Consider the following 17,858-nt stretch of genomic DNA (forward strand, 5'->3'; position numbering starts at 1 on the left):
GACGTTTAATATCAACGCTACCTGCTAGCGGATCTTTCTGCGCCCAGTCTGCCAGCTGATAATTTGAAGTGTTCCTCCTTATTCTACTGATAGTCTGCTGTAGGGAAACATGGTTAAATGCCTCCAGTAAATAGCATCTCCCAGCAGAAGGTCACCTAAAGCTATCCTGGTTTGAGCAGCAGCTCCAAAATCATAGATTTCAGTGATAATGCCAGTCCAAACTGGCATTAAAACTAAAATGAATAGAAATATAATATAATGGAAGTTTCCAGATTGTAATTTACGACTCAATTCATCTTCGCTTATGAAACAGCCTAACTATGGCAGAACAAACTAACACGCTATGCTTTAAGTAGTGATTAAAGCATGGCATGGCAGTGATTTGTTCACAGCTACAAAATGTAAGTAGAAAGGATGTAAAACGATTGTACCGACTGACAAACGTTTGAAATTACACAAAGTTGTGCTATGTTTTTAAATGTTTATTTATTATAGACATGTGCTTTGTGTATTTTAGGTTATTTGTGATCTTTTCTTGCGATATGCTTTAGAGAAAAGCCAATTTTCCGTAAAACTGAATCGTCAGTAAAGCCCCTGATCTTACCTGAAGGTGCGATGACACATGAAAATAGTCTGCAGAGGAAACTGAATAGGTTTACACAAAGATATAACTTTATAAACATAACCTTTGAGTCATTACAATAAATATTTCATTGAACTAAATCTACAAAACAGAGTACGAAATATACCTGGAGTAATTATGAATAAATAAGTATGCATGTGACAACACAGAATAATGTACAATCAGAGTCTGTTGGCCCCAGTTATACATTTGTTTAAAAATCCGCCTGTTTAACGAATAACTGTGAAAATGGAGGGCAGAAATGAAAAACACGTGAACAAAACCCACAACTTTTTGTGACATCAGTTATCCGTGAACACTTGCTAGATAGAAGTGTGGAGAAAAAAAGAAAGAAAGAAAGAAAGAATACAAGAGCGTAGCACTTCATCCGAACCAAATCTAATATCTAAGGCTTCAGGTATTTCATAAAAACGGAATCTGCAGATCCCCGCCCCAGATCTCCATCGCCTTCCTTCACAGCCGTACCTGAGACGTGTGCAGCTCCTTGATTTTTAATACATGTATACATGCTCCGCTTGCTGAGGACTCGTTTTGAACAGAGACGAAGAAGTGCCGAAACAACAGTACACTATAAAACAGTTGGAACGTCCCCGATAAGAAACTTTGCATCAAAAACAGTCTTTGAGGATCTAAGCTATAGCTACGGTCACAAATCCGTGGAATGTTTCCTTGGTTGTAGAGATTTCAGAGCAGGTTGATTCATGGGGGGGGGGGGGGGTTTGGTCCGTTTTGTCCGGCGACTCGCTTAGTCTTTATCAGATACTATGCAGCGGGGCGACAAACAAACAAAGTGTCCGTGATTCAAGAACCTTCACGTTATCAGAAACGTGAGCATTTTATCTTTGTAATGCGTGAACATTGTACATTATCCCTGAAGAAAACAACGCCGTTGTCGCCGCGGTGCCTCTCGGTTTCCCCTGGCGTTTCTCAGTCTGAGAAAAGGGAAGAGACAACGGCGTCAGCCGAGGGACCATCCATTACTGTTTGTGGACATCTTCATGTCGGATGATCTTGTATGTGATCCAGTAGAAGACGTTGAAGATCAAAAAGGCCAGAGGGAAGGCCGCCCTGGAGATCGTGTCTATCCTCTTGGCTCGGTCCACAAACTTTTTCCTCATAGCGTCTATGTCTTTCGGAGTTGAGCGCTGGGGGTTCGGAGCAGGAACCGCATTCTTAACAGCCGAGCCGTCCTTTGTGGGCATGCACTGACTCATGTTGTACCCAGCCAAATTAAAGCGGCCTTCCTCCTCCTGAACAAAACAAACAAACAAACACAAAAAAAACATGTGAATGTGTGGATGATAGTTTGATGTACCGCAATAGCTCAAATGTCATGCCTTGTGTCTCAGTAGCCAGAGGCGTGCACTTGCGCAGTACAGCGATTACACGTGCATGTTAATCACCAGATATTACGAACTCTTCTAAATGAATTAGAATACGCAGGATAACCAGATGCACTTTAATGAAAAAGCAATAGTATGAATGCTGCAGGGGGATTCAATCGTAATTTCAGCCAAACAAAAGCAGGGCACCACCTCCTCCGTTTTTCCCATTTACCCCGCACCCGTCTGCTGTCATACTAAAACGCAGAGCCGAGGCCGAAGGGCATTTCAGTAGCTTCGCCGTAATTGCACACACTCGATGTTTACTTTCAATGTTTTTCGGTAACAATATCAACCCTCATCCGCAGCCAATTAAAAAGTTTGAAGATGCCTTATGAATAATGTTTGAACAGCTGTGTGAACTGGACACTCACCAGAAAAACACTTATACTACTAAATGTTAAATGGTTTGTATTCGTACAGCGCTACTATATTTATTACTTATATTAGTTGATTGATACATTTCCTTGTCTTAAAGCTGGTTTAACAGTTTTTGTGGTTGAGGTATCTGTGTGGAGGTGTATTTCAAAATTGTGGATCTAAAACATGAAGGAATTAAGCACATTTTGAGAAACATTTAGATTAATCATAAAATCGATTGACCTCCCAAGCCATGCCTGCCACGACAAAAGATTTGGCATGTGGAGACAAAATATTATCATAAATCCTGACTTACCCTCTGCATAATATAAAATGAGATTATGTGGTGTTTACGTATGGATTTCTTTTTCCTTCCACAGAATAGTTATAGTGAAACGAGGGTTGGAGTTTTCAGCGTGAGATGCAATTCTGCAATAAACGATGAATTTATGTTGATATCTTTTACGGCTCTTTATCAGGGGCGCCAATAAAAGCGGTGGCTGCAGTGGGTCTGCAAATAATTCAACAAAATTTACATAAAACATATATAAACCTTTTAAAGTGTTTTTCCATTCTTGGTAGCAAGCTTTATGTATGTAAGACAAGGTGAAAGGGTGTCTTTATTCCTCCATCTTCCCCCATTTTGTATCTATTTTTTTAGTTTTTTTCTTGAAGCAATACTTGCATTATGCTTCTTCCCTTGCTATGTTTGACCATAGGAACTGTTTTAAAAGGAGGTGAGATCTACTTCTTTATGTCATCAGGTCCCATTTTGAGTCATTTGGAGTCATGAACATGTGTGTTTAGCAAACTCTCATAGATTTTTCTGCGGCCTTTTAGGAAATAGCAGTGTCCTTCTATAATGGGTGCAGAACTACTGGATGGTCACTTCTATCTTTCTCTGAGACATGGCTATTGTCTAAGCCTTTCTGTGCCTAACTATCTGCTCTCTATCATCCTCTAGACTTGAAAACCGACTGAGAGCCCATCTCCTGAGCTCATCTTTCCGAGATGAAGCCACTGAAAGAGCCACTCCTGTCATTGCCTTTTTACTTTTCCTTAACCTAGAAAGTACTCCTGGATCAGTGCCTATGTGTTCTTTTTGCGTGACTGTTCAAAATTAGGCAAGAAGGGTTTTTTATTTTGTGTTTTTACTGAGATCATTGCATCAATAAAACATATCAGTGACTAAGATAGTATAGATAAGCTCATTGCAATTTCACTATGAGCTCTTTAAACTAAACACACCATCAGTATGAAGAAATGTTCAATATTTAGAAGTTTTCTGATTTTCTAACACCACAAGTTTCACAATTGCTTTTGTTTGTGAAATATTAGTTTCTTGCTGTTGTCGCCACCTATGGTTCAACCTGTACCAAATCTTTTATTTACCTGATAAACAAGGACATACAATTGCAAGCTCAATTTACACAAGATATTTTAAAAGTATATACACCAGACACACTCTGTCACACAACTTTAAAAAATATTCACAGATGATAATATTTTTATACCTCTAGATCACAGATTTTAGAAAAAAAAATCCTATGTTTAATATGCAATCATACACCATCACAGGTGGTAATAACAACAGTATATAAAATATTCTACAGTAAAGAAATGTGTCAAATGTCACAATGACTGTTCCAGCTGGATTACAGATAAAAGTGCTAGCTTAAATGAGAAACTTCTAAAACTTAGCGCGACAGACTTTGAGTAACAGCATCAGCTAAAGTCAATCAGATGTTTAGGCTCATTCAAGGACTACGTCCAGAAAATCCCCGACAGACCTGAAAATACGGCTAGCCTTTTTTTTTTTGCAAAGCAGACTTCTTCACGTTGCCGCGCCCCCTGGGTTGAAAGTTTTTAAAAGTGAGTAGGCTACCCCATCTCAAGATTATGTTTGCTATCTGGAAAATGAATTTAATTTAAATTACTTTCATCATGTCTGGCACATGTTTTTTTTTTTCAGATTTAAACTTCCACTGCATACAGAACAGGCAAGTTCAAGCAGTAGACCTTTCAGGCTTGACCCATAGGGGAGGATTTCATAAGAAGTGTTTGCATTTGTTCAGATGTAGCTACATTTTTTATTTTTTTTTAATGCAGCTCAAATGGGCTTGGCCTGGTTTTTCTGATGCAGAATCATCAATAGAGCACCGCAGCAGCAGCCGCTTTCAAAATACTTGCTTTTTGAAGGCATCATTTATGTATGTAGATGAAGGGGAAAACTGAGCTCCAAAGTCAGACTGGAGTGCCTAAAAGTGTCCTATCCAAACAGCAACTTTGTAAAGTCTTTGAAGCCTTACCTTGTGATTCCTTCTTTGTCTTCGCCTCAGGCGGAGGAACTCTTTCTGTTGCCTGGAGACAAAATTAACCCCAGCATATTCTAGCAATGCAGCAAATACAAAGAGCAGACACACAGCCATCCAGATATCAATGGCTTTCACGTACGAGACCTGAGAGACAAAACAGATTTTCTTTGTTAGACCCAACACGGTGACAGCATCCACTTGCAGTACAAAATGCAGCATGAATTTCTGATTTCACTTCAAACTGAACTGATTAGGAAATTTAACTCAGTTTCCTTTGTTTTTTTTTTTAGTTTTCACTTGATGTAAATATTTGCGGCGTTTGCTTAGGCGTCTTCCTCCGTTTCTGCTAGTGTCAAGTGTTAGACTGGCACCGAACAATGGGAAATAATCAGTAGTGCTGATTTTCATCTGTAATGTTTGGAAAGTTAAACATGATGTTCGCAGCTTTTCCTTTTCATCCCAGAGACCCCGCCTCTTTCATGACAGCTGATTAGCATGTGGAGAGAGCAACTCAGCTTTCTGAGGACGCAGAGTTATTGTTTCCATGAGTCAAAGCTCTCAAAAGCTTCTCTTGAAATATTTATCAGCGCGCGCGTGTGTTTTTTCACGTCTGTCGTGACGCCGGCTGTAGCCTTTGATAATGATGAGATGGATTGATTGTTGAGATCCTGCTGTGCCTGGAGGACTGTGCGTGGCTGTTTTCCGTAATTGAAAGGAAGCGTTTGCAATATCGCCCTGCTGTTTGTAATGCATACGTGTTTTCTGTAACAAACGTGTGAAAACAATTGCCTTTTTGACTTCAGGGTACGTTGGATCAGCAGTTCTACCAATATGGTCTTGCTTGTGATTAAATGTGTTTGTGCCAGTTTGCGTTGCCCTGTTGTTTGAATAGACTGTACATTTATTTTCATTTATTTTACCCTGCCATTTAGGATTTGGATTTGTGTTGGTCTGAATTACGAATTAGGGCCTCTTGTTTTGAAATATTGCTTTAGGAGTGCCACCTACTTTCACCTAATTATGGTAAGAAATTTAAGGGATAAAATGTAATGAATGCAATTGATTTATGCGTTACAAACACTGCATAGTTTTCGTAAAAACAGAAAACTCTATAAAGCTCCTCTCATTGGTCAGATTAAGTGGTCAGGAATAAAGCAAGAACCTAGAAAGGTTCCCTTACGCTTATGATCATGACTGCCACATTCATTTTTACCATTTAGTGAAATAATATGAACCATCCTCTTTTCAGGGTCGACCAATTATACAATGAAGAACTTCAATGATGTTTAAGAGCAAGGCTTCACGGCACACATTAGAGTTTTCCATTAACAACATGTGCTCAATATGATACATATAGCTTCACTTTCTATGTTTACTTGTAACTGAATAAATGTGTTTTCTGGAGACGAATCATAAATAGACATGAAAAAGAAAGAAAAACAATATTTCATGATGCATCCTAATTTTTCCCCCTGGTGTGCGTTTTAGGTTCCCCTCCACTGACAAGCCGGCCGAGCAGACTCAATCAGAGAAGCAGCCAAGAGGCCGACTCTGGGGGAGCTGCAGAGATCCACTGCTCAGAGCGGCAAAGGTGAAGGTTAGATATCTGTTCCTAACACAACTATTACTTGTGGACTGTGCAAAATTGGCCTGTATTTAGAAGTGGCACAAAAAAAAGCCATAAGAAGTCCAATTTGCCACTAGGGAACACAGCATGCACGTGGAAGAGGGTGCTCTAGTCGGATGGCACTAAAACAAACTCTAAGTACAAAACTCTATGTTTGGCGAAAAACTAACACTGGTCAGGAACCTGAACACATTATTCCCACCATAAAACATGGTGATCCGGGAAGATGGATGAAGCTAAATATAGGGGCAAGGAGCACAAAAGCAAGACGGTGTACTGCAGCAAGATGTTCAAGTAGAAGTGTTGTATGTACCTCTGAATGACTGGTGAGAAAAAAAAATGTGGCACTTAGCACTAAAGTATGAGATCTTTAATACTTCTGATGGTCAAATAGAAATAAAAAGGCAAACTGTACCTTTGGAAGAGAAGCTCTAGAGCCAGAGCTTTGAGTGGTCATCGTAAGCACAGTGGTGATGCCCAGCGCCACTCTCGCGGGAGCAGCGTCCATATTTATCCAAAACGACACCCAGGAGAGGATGACGATGAGGAGAGACGGGATGTACATCTGGATCAGGTAGTAGCCCATCTGCCGCTCCAGGTGGAACTTGACTTCGATGCAGGTGAACTTGCCAGTGTTGTAATGTTTGGTGCAGTAGCCCAGCTCCTTCTCCTCCCTCATGATGAACTGCGGCAGGGTGAGTCCCTCCGAGACCTGCACGGCGCCGTTCTCCAGCCACTCGAAAACCAAGTCGTTCATGGTGTAGCCGACTGGAGACAACAAAACGACAGAGGGTGTTTAGATAAAGAGCGGATTTTCAACTCGGGATGTGCGTTCAAAAAAAAAAAAACACAAAAGATCAGCGCTCACAACTTTCCAGCTGCATCGTACAAGTTTGAACATCCATGGGGAAATTCTTCAGATCCATTGGACAGGACAGAATGAGCGTCAACCTGCGATGCGAGAGAAGGTCATAATATAAACCAAAGTGGGTTCAGCAGATTAATCCGATGAAACCTTGAACTAGTGCCAGAACACGTGATTTGACGACAGATTGAAGAATCACATTACTGTCGGCACCTTTCACGAGTCTCTGCACTGGGTCTGGCCGAGAACCTGCAATATGTCTTGTTGGATTCCCTTCAGCGGGTTCCCATCACAGTTTCATTACTGCAACTTATTGTTTCAGTAATGCATTGCGGTCGGCGGTCTGCCCGCTCTGTCATTTCTCCCCCACCCCCGACTGAAGTGTGTGGTTAACCAACTTTGATTTCTCTCGTTCGCCCACTCCACCTCTACACCTGTGCACCACTCAGCCCTGAGCTGCTCTCCAAATGGACTCAAAATTGATCCGCGTTGCATCGTATCTTTGCAGAAAAGAAATTGAATGCCGCGTGCGGCGGGGGGGTTGCATTGAAATGGGAGGTAACCTGTTTTCAAATCTTGTACCTGCGCCATGTTTACAGTAACAGCTGTAAGAGCCTTTAAATGTCGCACATCCAGAGACGACAGATGGTGTCGTCTGCGAGCTCGGCTCTGCTTAGAGGCAAGAAAAAGAGAATACAATCTTCTTTCTCTCCTTCAGATTTCCACTCAAAGCCCTTTGGATGAGCTTGCGCTTTTCAATCAGAGTTCCTTTCTGTGAAGGAATAATAAGAATAAAAACAATCTGTCTTGCCTTAGAAATCCACTGATGTTCAACATATTAGAGTATTTCAAAGGAGTGAGCATCCCAGATGAAATCAATTTAAAATTGCATGCTTTAGATGGAGAGTCTTTGAAGTCTGAGGAAGTTTAAGGAAAGCAGCGACTGAACAAGCTCTGGTGTTATGCCGGCTGCAGAGGTTTTTGGTTCATAAGGGAATGCATCTTTCACTATTTTACTCAGAACTATAAACTGCAACTACAACTTATGCTAGTTGCAACTACTAACAATTCGTTAGCTTTTAGACATGAGGTAAAAATATCCAGAAATCATTTTTAATGTATTAAACCATTCCTAATTATAAAAGCTTTTCCCAAAATATTTCTAACCCCATTCTGTTCTAAGTTGGAGGTGCCTTGCAGGTTCTCATATTCTTTGAATTTCTTCACATTTTGTCACATTGCAACCACAGACTTCCAGGTATTTTATGTGGATTGTTTCTGATCGGCCAACATAAAGCAGCGCATAAATGTGAAAAGGACGGAAAAGCATTCTTGATTTACATTTATTTTACAAAGAAAATCTGAATTATAAATGCACAAAATGGTTGTGCATTTATATTTTGGTTCCCTGTGTCAATACTTTGTATAGAGGCACCTTTCAGATAAATTAAAGCTGCACGTTTATATCTCTGCCAGCTTTGCACACCTAGATAAAAGATATGTTTGCACATTTTTTTTTTTATAGCAAAACAGCTCTAGCTCTGTCAAAGTAGACGGAGGGAGTCTGTGAGCAATAGTGTTTAAGTCTTGTCACAACATTCTGAATTGGACTTAGATTTGGACCAGGCTCCTCTGAAACGTGAAAGTGAACCTCCTGCCAAGTCTCACATCTTTTGTCGATTTTTCCCATAAAATCCCCATAAAATCCATTGAGGTTTTTGGTGGTAAACACAGTACAGCTTTATAAAAAAATGGCATGTCTGCTTTTGCAAGGCATATTTTCTACCTTTCTAACATTTAAACATGCTCCACGTCACCTGATGCTGTATAGCACAGTGCCATCCTTAAAGATGCGCAGCAGCTTGTTGTCCGTGGTGACGTCGTGGAAGTTGGCCCCTTTCTCGTTGGCAAAGAAAAGATCCGGCTTCCATATGGAGTCCAGCATGGACGGGTCCAGGTCGAGCGAGGAGTCTGGGTATTTACTGTACGCCAGCCGTGGGTCATTCCACTTCTGCCGCAGGAAGATGTTCACTCTGTAATCCTGCAGAGACCACAAGAGGCTTTGCATATTTTGCTGCACAGCGATTTGGGGCTATGAGGAATGCATGCCGACGATGGAAATATGAAGTAACAATCGCACATGTTGTGCTATAATATGACTCTTTCACCAAGTAAAAGATATAATTACTGGTAATAAATTGTCAAATCTTTGTAAATGTCTTTCTATCATCGATAAATGACGTAATTCAAGAAGCAAGCGAGCAACCTTACCAAAACTCCAAGCGTGTGTTGTTTCACTTAAACTGTAATTTGTAGATTTACACATTCTGCTTCCATAACTTTGGTTACTTAATGTAAAATGTACACAGCCACACAATGAGAACATCAATATATATACAGCTCTTTTCGAAAGTTTTCTTCTTCTTCATCATCATCATCATCATCATCATCATCTTAATCATCATCATCATCATCATCATCATCATCATCGTGATTTATTTAACTAATTTTTTAAGAGTATAATCATTTCTGAAAACAACATTTGGGTTCACAAGTTTTTATTCATAGCTGATTTTTTCCTAATCTACTCACACTGCAAAAACGGAACTAGAAATAAGTAAAATGCTCTTAAAATTAGTGTATTTGTCCTTGATTTGAGCAGGTAAATACGATGATTTGTCTACGGAATAAGATTTTTGCACTTAAAATAGGAACAATTCATCTCCATCATCTTATTTAAAGTGCAGGATGTCGAATTATCTTATTTTAGGGGTAAAATACTCATTCCATTGGCAGATCACCTTATTTACTTGCACAAATAAAGAATAAATACACTAACTTTAAGAACATTTTACTTATTTTTAGATAAGTTTTTGCAGTGCAGGTTAGGATTTTTACAGGCTCACCTGCTAACATACATTAACTCAGACAGTTAATGGTGCTGAAGCTTTGAAAATGTCTTAACTTATCAAGGCTTCGGCCTCGATGGGTCAGGTGGTGGCATTGTCACGTTGTGAAACTAATGCATTGTACAAAATGGACGGAATAATAAAGGATTCTTCAATCACCGTCTCCAAATGAAGAGCTGAATGGTTGAAGTCTGGGCAGTCTAGCTTTTCTAACAAGACAATGGTCTCGAACAAAGTCTGGATGAAGCAGACTACCATTGAGCTTGAGGAATAGAGGAGCTTAATCCTTTCTGACAATTTGCAGGCGATGTTTAAAAGCTCAGCCTGTACCAAATTAAATAGGTTCCACCGTTCCTGATAGAAAAAATGGCCCACCTGAGTTTAATTTAACCTCCAAGAGTGGTCAAAGATCCAGCCACAAAAGCTTGTACATGACTACTAAACTCATGCGGCTGAGGTGCAACATTCAAGCAGATATTGCGCGTCTATTGTGAATTAGACAAAGACAACAATAGCTTCCTACTTGTGCACCCAATTATTGTTTTTAAGAATCATTGGGGTTAAATGTCGGATGATGATCCCATTCAGGACAAAGAATGACATAATAACAGCATAATTGTGATGTTCATGCAAAGTCATAAGACCTATCTTTTCTTTCATCAAGAGAAAAAAAAACATATAAAGTAGCTAAATTCCACATAAACATGCACTCAGATGCTACTTTTAGTTGTATGAAGCTTTAAAACCTAAACTGTGTTCCTTTTGTCAAACAATAGTCTGCAACACTGCGATACGACACTGAACAATTAATGAAAAGGACGCCGGGTGAACCCAATTCTGAATGAATGCTTTGCGGAAACATCCATCATCTAGGTGTAAAGTCTTAATCACCCTTACATGTCGTCTCTTGATTGGGTTGCATTACAATTTTCCTTAAACTGACCTTCTCCATTGGTTCCTTGTCAGAATTAGCCTTTATAGTAGGTAAATAAATGATGGATTAGCGGAGCTGGATGAGTGGAGCTCTGATGCTACTGTTAATAGTATGAACTGTCAGAAAGCTCAGTTGTTTAGAGTAATTGATATGTCATGTTGATGAAAAGCCCTTATGTTGTTTGACATTTCGTCAGCATATTGGCGGTTCCAAGTATTTGCCATGCCTGTCTGAGGCTGTGTAAATCCCTGGCAGTCCTACGTCTTCCCCGCTCCCTGCACAAATTAACATTTTCCATTTATTATCTAAGTGGTTATAATCTCCCATTAAGCATCCTTTGATCTTGATTAGTTTAGATGTTCTCATAGATGCTACGTTTTCTCCGCTTTGACAGATTGATGTACATAGTTTTAAACCACCACCCCGTTTTTATCTGCTCGGCCTGCCCTAAACCAGATTACTTGTTTGGGTTTGTTGGAGTGCGGACCTGAGGAAAACATGTTTGCAAAGGGCCACATGGGGGCAGAAATCAATGCTTAACCCGCCAATTTAATCAATTAAATAAAAGATGCATGGGGTAAAGTAAAAAAAACAACAAACAAAAACAAAGTAACAGCGGGTAAAAACATAACGATTCAATCTTAACTCCAGAGGGGAGGTCAGGGCTTTGCACAACACTCCACTCACCATTGTAGTTTCTGCTATAGAACCAAAGCTGTTGATAAATATGTTGCAGGTAACATTAACTGGTGGACCTGCAGGTTGAGGGATAAATAACACATTGACAAATTGGACAGGGAAGATATCAATATAAAATCCAGAAGCACTCACCATGGTCGTCTCTGTGACAGAGCCGAAGCTGTTGATAAAAATATTGCATGTAACGTTTACAGGAGGACCTGTGAAATGGAATGACAATGACAATGACCGGGGGGGGCAAAACGAAAAACACACGCCTTCAACCACATCTTTTAGCAGGGAGTCTGAGGTGAGAGGGAACTTGGGGCCGCTCCTGCTTCAGCGTGTATTCGAACATGCATCAATACAACAAGCAGTATGCTGTTATGTTATCCGGATGGCGGCGTGTTGCATGTGAAATTACACTTGCCTTTTTTGGCTGAATGCTCCGAAAGAGCAATTAAAATCGAACGTAACATTATTATCGGCTATGTGCATCGGCTTAATGATGTTTGTAATGATGTCTAATGGAGGTAATCCTTTCGGGGGGGGAATTTGTTGTTAACACATTAAGTAGAGGATTCGTGCACACAGCATCAAAGACATGCAGACATGCAAAGTGGTGTGTCAGCTGAGGAGTGAATTATCTGATCAGCAAAATTTCCCATTAACATATAAAAAGCGGCTTCTCTTATGATGAAGTGCCTTGCAAAAGTATACACACCCCCTTTCACATTTTGCAAACGTTACAGCCACAGACGTCAATGGATTTTACTGGGATTTTATGCGACGGACCAATACAAGAGCGCAACTGTGAAGTAAACGGAAATGGATACATGGTTTTCCAAACAGTTTTTTTTATTTTGATTTTAAAAAATAAAAATCCAGAAAGTGTGGCGTGCCCTTGCACTCGGTAGTTCTGAATCAATACTTCCTGCCAACTCCTTTTTACTGCTAAAGCTCGATCAGATTGGATGGAATCTCAAGCTTTGCTATAGATTCTTAATTAGGTCTGGACTTTGACTAGGCAATTCTAACAAGCACATTATTTTAATGAAAATTATTCTATTGACCCTCTAGGTGAGTCTCCATCCCAGTCTTGTTTCTTTTGCAAGCTCCAACACGTTTTCTTCCAGGAGAGCCCTGTTTCTATCCTTACAGCATGACCTTGTCACCACCACATTTCTCCGTGGGGAAAATGTAGTCAGGCTGATAAGCAGAGTTAGTTTTATATCACACACAGTATTTTACAAATAGGCCACAGAGAGTTGGTCTCATTTGATCAAAGCGTCCCTTTCCAAATGTTTGATTATGTCCCTCTTGTAGCAAACTTTAAAGGGTACATCTGTTGTTCTCTTGCAAGATTGTTCCACCTGAGCTCTGGATCTCTGTAGCTCCTCCAGAGTTGCTGTGGCTCTCTTAGCTACTCCTCCAATTAATGCTCTGCCTAATGGGTCTATCATCTCAGGTGGAGATTAAATTAGAGACAGGCGGTCTCTATCTGCTGATAAGGGGACTTCTGAAGGCAAGAGGATGTAGAGCATGTTTTTTAGGGGTATCAGAGTAAAGGGAGCAGAATAAGAATACAAATCAGACTTTGGCGAGGTTTTATCTGTAACTAGAATTCAGAATTATGCACTCTTTTGTGCTGCTCTACCACATTAAATCCCATTTCTAATTCATAAATAATATATTCATAGTGTTTATTTGTAATCAATTAAGAAAGTAACTACACTTAAAGGTGAAAGGTTTGTTTCAGGTCTGAACCATGAACTGGCATTTTCTTTCTTAAAAAATTGATGAAAAGGTATCCACACTCCATTAGGTAGAGTATTTTCTTTTCTCCGCAACAGCCTAAACTAAAATATCTTTGCGAGACTTGCATTTAGAATCACGGCAAATCTCCTCCCCCAGACTGAAAAGTGAAGTTGTAAGCTCTTCCCGCTGCCCTTCCCCTGTGTTTCCCTCATCAATATTTCATGGCCCTCTGTATTAATATTTGCCTCCGTTTGTCGTCAAGTTTCCACTTTTTTACAGCAAAAAAAAAAAAAAAAGAAGGTGACTGGCAACATCTCCTCACAACAAACTCGGCAAGGAAATCTAGGTCAGCCTTTTTAGAAAGGCTGTTCGACACTCTTCAAAGTACGTCTAGCAAGTTCACCAGCAAAAACTAACGATTTACCGCACAGACGCTTAATGCGGATTTGTTTGCTTTCTGACTGCAAGATGCTTAGATTTATGTGTTTAATACAGAGAGATCCCTGTGCTAACGTCAAACCTGCATCTAGCATCAAAACGATCTGAGTTGAATCATCAAAGTCAGTGTCTTATGGCTCATTATAACCTTAAAAACAAAACATTTTCCCCAATCATCTCAAGTCTATCAGAGAAATGTTGGCATAGCCGGGATTTCCCCAACGGGAATAAAATTATTCAGACATTTTATTCAGCTACAAACACTGATGGTTTTTATTAAGTATTTTTATACAAGACACAAACATGATGTGGTGGAAATTTTTGTCAGTTACAAACACAAAGGGTTTCTAATAGATTTTCTCTCAGTAAAAATATAAAAAGTGTTTTGTGCATTAGTAATTAGCGACCCTGAGTTAATGATTTGTCAGGCCATCTTTCACTGCACTTACAGTCACGTGTTTTTGGGGTATGTCTCTACCAGCTTTGTACATCTAAATGTTGAAAAAACAGCACAGTAGCTAAGGCTTAGTCAGAATGAAGCCTCTTCAGAACTGGACATCAGCCCGGTTCTGAAGTCCTTACACTGGCTCCCTGTAGCTGAGAGAATAGACTTTAATATACTCCTGTTAGTCTATAAACCACTGAATGGCTTAGCACCTAAATACATCACAGACTTGTTATCAGCGTATCATCCCTCCAGACCACTCAGGTCTTCTGGCTCCAGCCTGCTCTGCAGAACCAGAACCAAACACGGAGAAGCAGCATTTAGTTCCTATGCTCCACTTATCTGGAAGAAACTTTCAGAAGACTAAATGTGCTAAAAGCCTGAGTTCCTTTAAATCAAGATTAAAAACACATTTGCTTAGGATTACCTTTGACTGTTCTAGTTAAACTGTTTTACTAAAACATCATTAGTTTAAGTTTGTAGTCCAACTGTTTTTAAAATCATTAATATTTGCTTTTAGTTTCCATTTTCCTATGTTTTATTTTATTTTCCTACATTTGATTCCAATAGTTTTTTTTACTTGCTTTTATTCTGTTTTTATTTTCCCATGTTTTAATCATGTAAAGCACTTTACGTTGTCCTCGTACTGAAATGTGCTATCCAAATAAATTTGCCTTGCCTTGATCTGCTGTTATCAGCAATTTTTAAGCCTAGACACAGATTCTCAATTGTACTTAGAGCCGGACTCTGACGAGGCCGTTGTATTAAAAAAAGCTTTTATCTAAACCATTCCATGGTCGCTCTTTAAACTCGCCTTGCTGTAAACTTCTCCACAGCTTAATCCCTGAGCAGTAGGACATGTTCCCCGGTCTCCACCACGCCGTTTGTTCACAAGTGTTTTTTTTTAATAACAAACCTCTAAGGTTTTCACAGAATATCTGCATTTATGCTGAGCTTGAACTAAGAAGAGGTGGACTCTATTCACCATAGGCAGTTGGTTGTACATAATTTAACAGAGACGTAAAATTAAGAGGAGATGACTACAAATAAACACCACATTTTTTGGATGTCATAATTCTATCTCCGTCTCACAGTTGTGTGCTGCCGTGCGTTGGTCCGTGACTTAGCAATACCAATGAAAAAAAAAAGGGCAAGACACTGTACACTTGTGTTTTCCTCTTTAAACTGCTTTACCTACTGGAGTCCATAGACTGTTACAAATGGCCTCCCTGACCCCAGGAGCTGAGAGTGTGCCTTAGCCCCCCAAAAGGGAAGGCTTTTCACACTCAAAACCCTTCCAGTGATGGAAGCCGTGTGTGTCCTCAGCATCAAAGCAACAACAACAACAGAGGAGGTCGGTATAGTCTGCAGCCTAGCCCCTGGGGTACCATAAATCTTCTGGCCCCATCATGGTGGCATCCCTGTCTGCTGTGAAAACCAGGGTCTTATTTCTGAGTGGCTGCGATATTTCCAGCTCCTGATTCTGATCTAACATTTAATAAAGGTTGACATTGAATTGGAGATGGTTTTCAGATTAGAAATAACCAGCAGTGGCATGATGAGGATTGTAATTAAGTTTAAGCAAGGTCCTCACTGTTGCTGGTAACTGGAGAGAATGCTCATTGCCATTGAGTTTCTTGAGGCCCAGTTCCTTGGCAACAGATAGCATCCGGTGCATCACTGGTTAAAAGATTAGTTGTCTTTACACTTACAGTGTCATTTCTGTGGCTATTTATAGTTCTCAAAATGTGCGAAGTGAAGTATCTGCGCATGAAGACTCCTTGTGGTTAGGAACAAACCTTTGAAATTGGGTCTAATTCGCGCATCGTATCCGGACGTGCGACCCATGAGCGAGTCCAGAAAGTCTGATGGAGACATGTTGGAGGAGGACCTGGAATCGTATTCCTTGGCGTCCACAACTCTGAAAGGCACACATGGTGAAAGGGGGTGGGGGGTGAGAACTCGATCAGAAAGAAGTCCAGCTCAAAAAGCAGGAGTTAAACCTTATCTGTGTAGCCCAGCAGCTGCCAGGGAGTCAGGGGCTCGCACAGAAAACGTCTAGGTGCTGTGACACACACACACACACACACACGCACAGATGCGCGCATACACACCCACACACACACACGTATATTAAGGTATCAGATATGATTTCCCTTCCAAAACGGGACTAATCTGTCCATAACACGAGATTCCCACAGAGCCGCAGCAGCATGCAGGTGCAAGCTGCAAGGATTTTGCAGCGATGGACTCATAGACTCACAGTCATTAATACGATTAGGTGGGTACATGTCGCTCAGTGGTCATTTTCAACCAAGCAAAACATGCCTACAAGAATAAAAATGGTGCTTATTATTCTATTTGTTCCTGCAAAACAATAAGCAACTCAGATTTTATAGATTTTTTTTATTTAAAACTAATTGAATAAATTACATAATTGTATTATTTTATGATTTATCATTTTGGTTAAGTTAAGATAGGTTAAAGAAAATCTGTTTAATTAAAAATATGTAAATGAATTAAGTGCAATGCTTTGTTTCCCCTTCAAAACGAAAATAATAAAACTCAATCACAGCGCAGTAAATTCAAATAATCAAATGTCTCACCTGAGGTCGTTCATCTCCATGAAGAACGTGAACAAAGCGGCTAAAACCTTAACGAAGGAGCGTTTCATTCCCGGTGGTTTCCCCATGTGCTTCACTTTTTCTATTCTATTTCTTCCATATGGTTTACATCAGTCAAACACATAATCCAGACGGGGACAGCGGCGTCCTCCTCCTGACCAAGTCGTTGGCGTTCGGGCTGTCTCGGGTCACGCAGAAACGCGGGAGACATTCCTCAGAGATCATAGTTCAGTTTCACCCCCGAAAAATAAATAAATAAATAAATAACAACAACAACAAAAAAGAACAAAACTCCGATTCACGAGATCGCGCTGCTCGAATCGAAGGTGTGGAGAAACATCAGTGCTCCCCGCGGTGAGGGGGGAAGCAAACAAACAGACAACAAATCGTTTAAATGATGTTAACTCCAACACGCGTCGACTTGGATGTAGGCTGAGATGTAACAAGCCTCGGTCTGCTGCAGGCTTGCTGCTCTGACTGAAGTGAAACCGTTTTCAGGTGAGATGGGCTGTCAAGGAACGAGAGAGGAACGCCTATTTTTTTCTTCTTTCTTTCTTTTCCTTCTTTCGGTTCAGCACTTGGAGAGCTCTCGGATTCTTTACGCGCAAGGCATTTAAAAAGTGACGAACGTGAGATGAGTTTTAATTCACCCAGTAAAGGAGCGAGGAAATCACCTGGAATGTTTTTTTTCCCCCTAAAATAAATGCCTCCAGCTTTTGTTCCGCGATGATTGACCCTTGCAGTTTTAAATGCTGGATTTATCCCCCCACCCCCTGATTGCCTCCAAAAGGAAACTCCCAGTGCGCGCAGCCGCGTATCAGGACTGGGCTGCTTTCTCCGGGAATATTCCGCGTTTTCAGGTCTAAGTATAGGAACAGCA

The 17,858-nt window shown here is 40.4% G+C and overlaps 1 protein-coding gene across 9 annotated transcripts; it reads right to left on the reverse strand.

Moving 5' to 3' along the window:
• Window positions 1–650: 650 nt before the first annotated feature.
• On the reverse strand, window positions 651–17,822 carry glra2 (glycine receptor, alpha 2). 9 transcript variants are annotated; one of them, XM_021321879.2, is made up of 9 exons: window positions 16,961–17,050; window positions 16,154–16,275; window positions 11,867–11,894; window positions 11,723–11,790; window positions 9,010–9,233; window positions 7,196–7,278; window positions 6,743–7,095; window positions 4,695–4,844; window positions 1,621–1,893 (listed from the first exon to the last, which is right to left on the reverse strand). In XM_021321879.2, exons 2-9 carry the CDS (start codon window positions 16,178–16,180, stop codon window positions 1,621–1,623), a joined length of 1,206 nt encoding a protein of 401 aa, XP_021177554.2. In that variant the 5' UTR covers window positions 16,181–16,275; window positions 16,961–17,050. The 9 variants fall into 9 exon arrangements, with proteins under 9 accessions (XP_012728716.1, XP_021177554.2, XP_012728718.1 ...); XM_012873262.3 differs by having other exon boundaries at window positions 651–1,893; window positions 11,723–11,934; window positions 16,961–17,686; XM_012873264.3 differs by lacking the exon at window positions 11,723–11,790 and having other exon boundaries at window positions 11,867–11,934; window positions 16,961–17,685.
• Window positions 17,823–17,858: the final 36 nt, after the last annotated feature.

This window comes from Fundulus heteroclitus, chromosome 7 (assembly GCF_011125445.2).
Source record: "Fundulus heteroclitus isolate FHET01 chromosome 7, MU-UCD_Fhet_4.1, whole genome shotgun sequence".
In the NCBI taxonomy this organism is placed as follows: Eukaryota; Metazoa; Chordata; class Actinopteri; order Cyprinodontiformes; family Fundulidae; genus Fundulus; species Fundulus heteroclitus.